Source organism: Perkinsus marinus (genome assembly GCF_000006405.1).
Source record: "Perkinsus marinus ATCC 50983 genomic scaffold scf_1104296938360, whole genome shotgun sequence".
Lineage (NCBI taxonomy): Eukaryota > Perkinsozoa > Perkinsida > Perkinsidae > Perkinsus > Perkinsus marinus.
Window position 1 is genome coordinate 1 of NW_003213479.1, and position 2,624 is coordinate 2,624.

Consider the following 2,624-nt stretch of genomic DNA (forward strand, 5'->3'; position numbering starts at 1 on the left):
TATCATTGTTTTAGTTTGATGATGATGATGAAGCCGAGTGCTCCTACTAGTGCTATGGGCCGTATATTCAATGGATCATATACCTATGCTCATGCTGCTGTCTTAAATCGCTTCTCTAATTTGGTGGCAAGACCACCAAGCTCATTATCATCATCAGCAGCTTGTTATACCACCACTACTGCTGCTGCTAATACTACTAGTATGCAGAGGCAGGAGCCTATGATGATCCCTAAGAGTAAGTCATTAGTACTTTTCCAGTCCCCCCCAATCTTGTTGTTAAATCAGGTGTATCATCATACCGTAACATGAACTCTAACAACAACTTGTTGTCCCCATGTTGCCAACCTTGTGGTGTATCAAGCTCTCTGACTGGTATCAATAACTCTCAACAGATAAGATGTGCCGGTAAGATTATCATCATCGTTGTTGTTGTTATTCTCAATGATGATAACTATTTAATATTTTCCTTATTATTATTAGGTACTTCAGTTCTCGGTGCAGCTATTGCTGTTGTTGCTGTTGGTGGTTGTGCTCAAGGTATTGGTCAGTTGTTCGCTGCTTTGGTTGTTGGTATTGCGAGGAATCCTAGTATGAAGGAGGATCTCTTCACTTATACCCTTATTGGTATGGGTTTTCTAGAGTTCTTAGTAAGTATACTATCCTCCTTCTCCTTCTCCTCCTCCTCCTTGAACCCTTTGCTGCCTTTATTATCATAATCTTCATCAGGCCATCCTGGTTATCCTAATCGCGGGCGTGCTGCTTTATTCCGAATAAGATGATGCTTGAAGAGCTATTGTGTTATGGTGGTCAACAATGCGAACTATGATTATACTCATGATACACGTATTCTTCACTACTCATCATACTAATGTATGTCGAGGAACAGTAGCAAACAGTAGTAGTAATAGTTACCTAGTTGTTACTAAATACGATAACATGTTATTTACTATTATGACGATGAGCATAAGTAATAGCAAGTAGTGTTTTTGAGATAAGATATGCGGTTTGTGGTGGTGGTGCGCTCTTTTGAATGATCATAATCATCCTTGATGCTATCCACGATTGGTAGTTCAACAACACTTTGCTGCTGCCTCTATCGGTAATGTAAACGCATCGTGTTATTATTATTTGGGGATTAGCAGTAGTAATAATAATGTTATTGATGATGGTATCGATTAGTATTACTGATTACTGTTGAGTTGGTATTATTCAAGTTAGTAGGGGTTATGATGTTGTGTCGTCGTCGTCAAACATGATGTTGATAATAATAACGAATCCTTATTACCAGATAATAGGCAATAATAATGACATTAACAACATTTAGGGTATACGAATAATAGCCGACAGGGTGGAACAGTAAGTATATCGAACAGCAAAGAGAAGAATAAGAATAGTAGAACACCAAGTAATACCATCCCGATCATCATCATCATATTATGACATCAATCATCTTAGTAGTAGTAGTTGGTATAACTTCTTGATATCTTGCTATCTTGGATGAAGGTATTCTAGCTTAATCGATCACTCGATCGATTAATGGTAGGGTCCAGGGCGCCCGCGCGGGGGTAGGCGGGATACCTAGGACCACAATGGGGTATTATTATTATCATATTAGCCGTTGTTTCTTATTATCAACAAGAAGCCAATCAACAACAACAACATGGCTGATCCCGTTGCTGCTGCTGCTGTCTATGATCCTACTACTCAGAAGGAGGAAGATATCCAGAAGATGTTGGTCTGCAGTGTAATAATAATAATAATAAAATCGTAGTTAATCATCATCATCATCATCATTCTCTCATTGCTTTTAGACCCATCTTGGTACTCGTAACTTGGATTATCGTATGAAGCGTTACGTGTTCAAGCGTAATAAGGATGGTATCAATATCATTAACTTGGGTAATATCATCATCATCATCCTCATCCTCCAGTAGTTTTGTTGTTGTTATTATATTTTAGGTAAGACTTGGGAGAAGCTTATGGCTGCTGCCCGTGTTATGGTTACCATTGAGAACCCTAAAGATATTATGGTTGTATCACAGCGTCCTTATGGTTCTCGTGCTGTTCTTAAGCTTGCTAACTTTATTGGTGCTACTGCTGTTGCTGGACGTTGGACTCCTGGTTCCCTTACTAATCAGATAACTCCTAAGTTCACTGAGCCTCGTCTATTGATTGTTACTGATCCTCGTACCGATTCTCAAGCTATAAAGGAGGCTGCCTATGCTAACATACCTGTTATTGCTTTATGTGATACCGATTCCCCTCTTGATTTCGTAGATATTGCCATACCATGCAATAATAAGGGTAAAGAGAGTATTGCTCTTCTTTATTATCTACTTGCTCGTGAGGTATTGATGCTACGTGGTAAGATCCCTCGTGGTGTTGAATGGGAAGTTATGGTTGATTCCTTCTTCTGGAGAGATCCTGAAGAGATCGAGCGTCAAGAGCGTATGGCTGCTGAGGCTGCTGCCTATGAGGCTTCTAAGAACACTATGGTCGAGGCTACTGGTATGGCTGCTGCTACTGCTACTACTGGTGTTGAGGGTACTGCTGCTAATGCTGCTTACTTCGAGGAGGGTGAGGAATGGACTGGAGCTACTGGTGGTGATTGGGCTGCTGCCAGT

At 40.3% G+C, this 2,624-nt stretch overlaps 2 protein-coding genes across 2 annotated transcripts; both read left to right on the forward strand.

The window, feature by feature from the left end:
• Positions 1-305: 305 nt before the first annotated feature.
• Pmar_PMAR003990 (conserved hypothetical protein) lies at positions 306-774 on the forward strand (the record flags this gene model as incomplete). Its single annotated transcript, XM_002782758.1, has 3 exons — positions 306-405; positions 481-647; positions 727-774. The coding sequence occupies 3 exons, from the start codon at positions 306-308 to the stop codon at positions 772-774; spliced, it is 315 nt and encodes a 104-aa protein (XP_002782804.1).
• An 839-nt stretch (positions 775-1,613) lies between these two features.
• Pmar_PMAR003991 (40S ribosomal protein S0-B, putative) lies at positions 1,614-2,611 on the forward strand (the record flags this gene model as incomplete). The annotated part of the gene is made up of 3 exons (XM_002782759.1): positions 1,614-1,744; positions 1,812-1,899; positions 1,960-2,611. Coding segments are annotated over exons 1-3 (824 nt in total), but the record flags the coding sequence as incomplete, so codon positions are not given.
• Between the last annotated feature and the right edge of the window lie 13 nt (positions 2,612-2,624).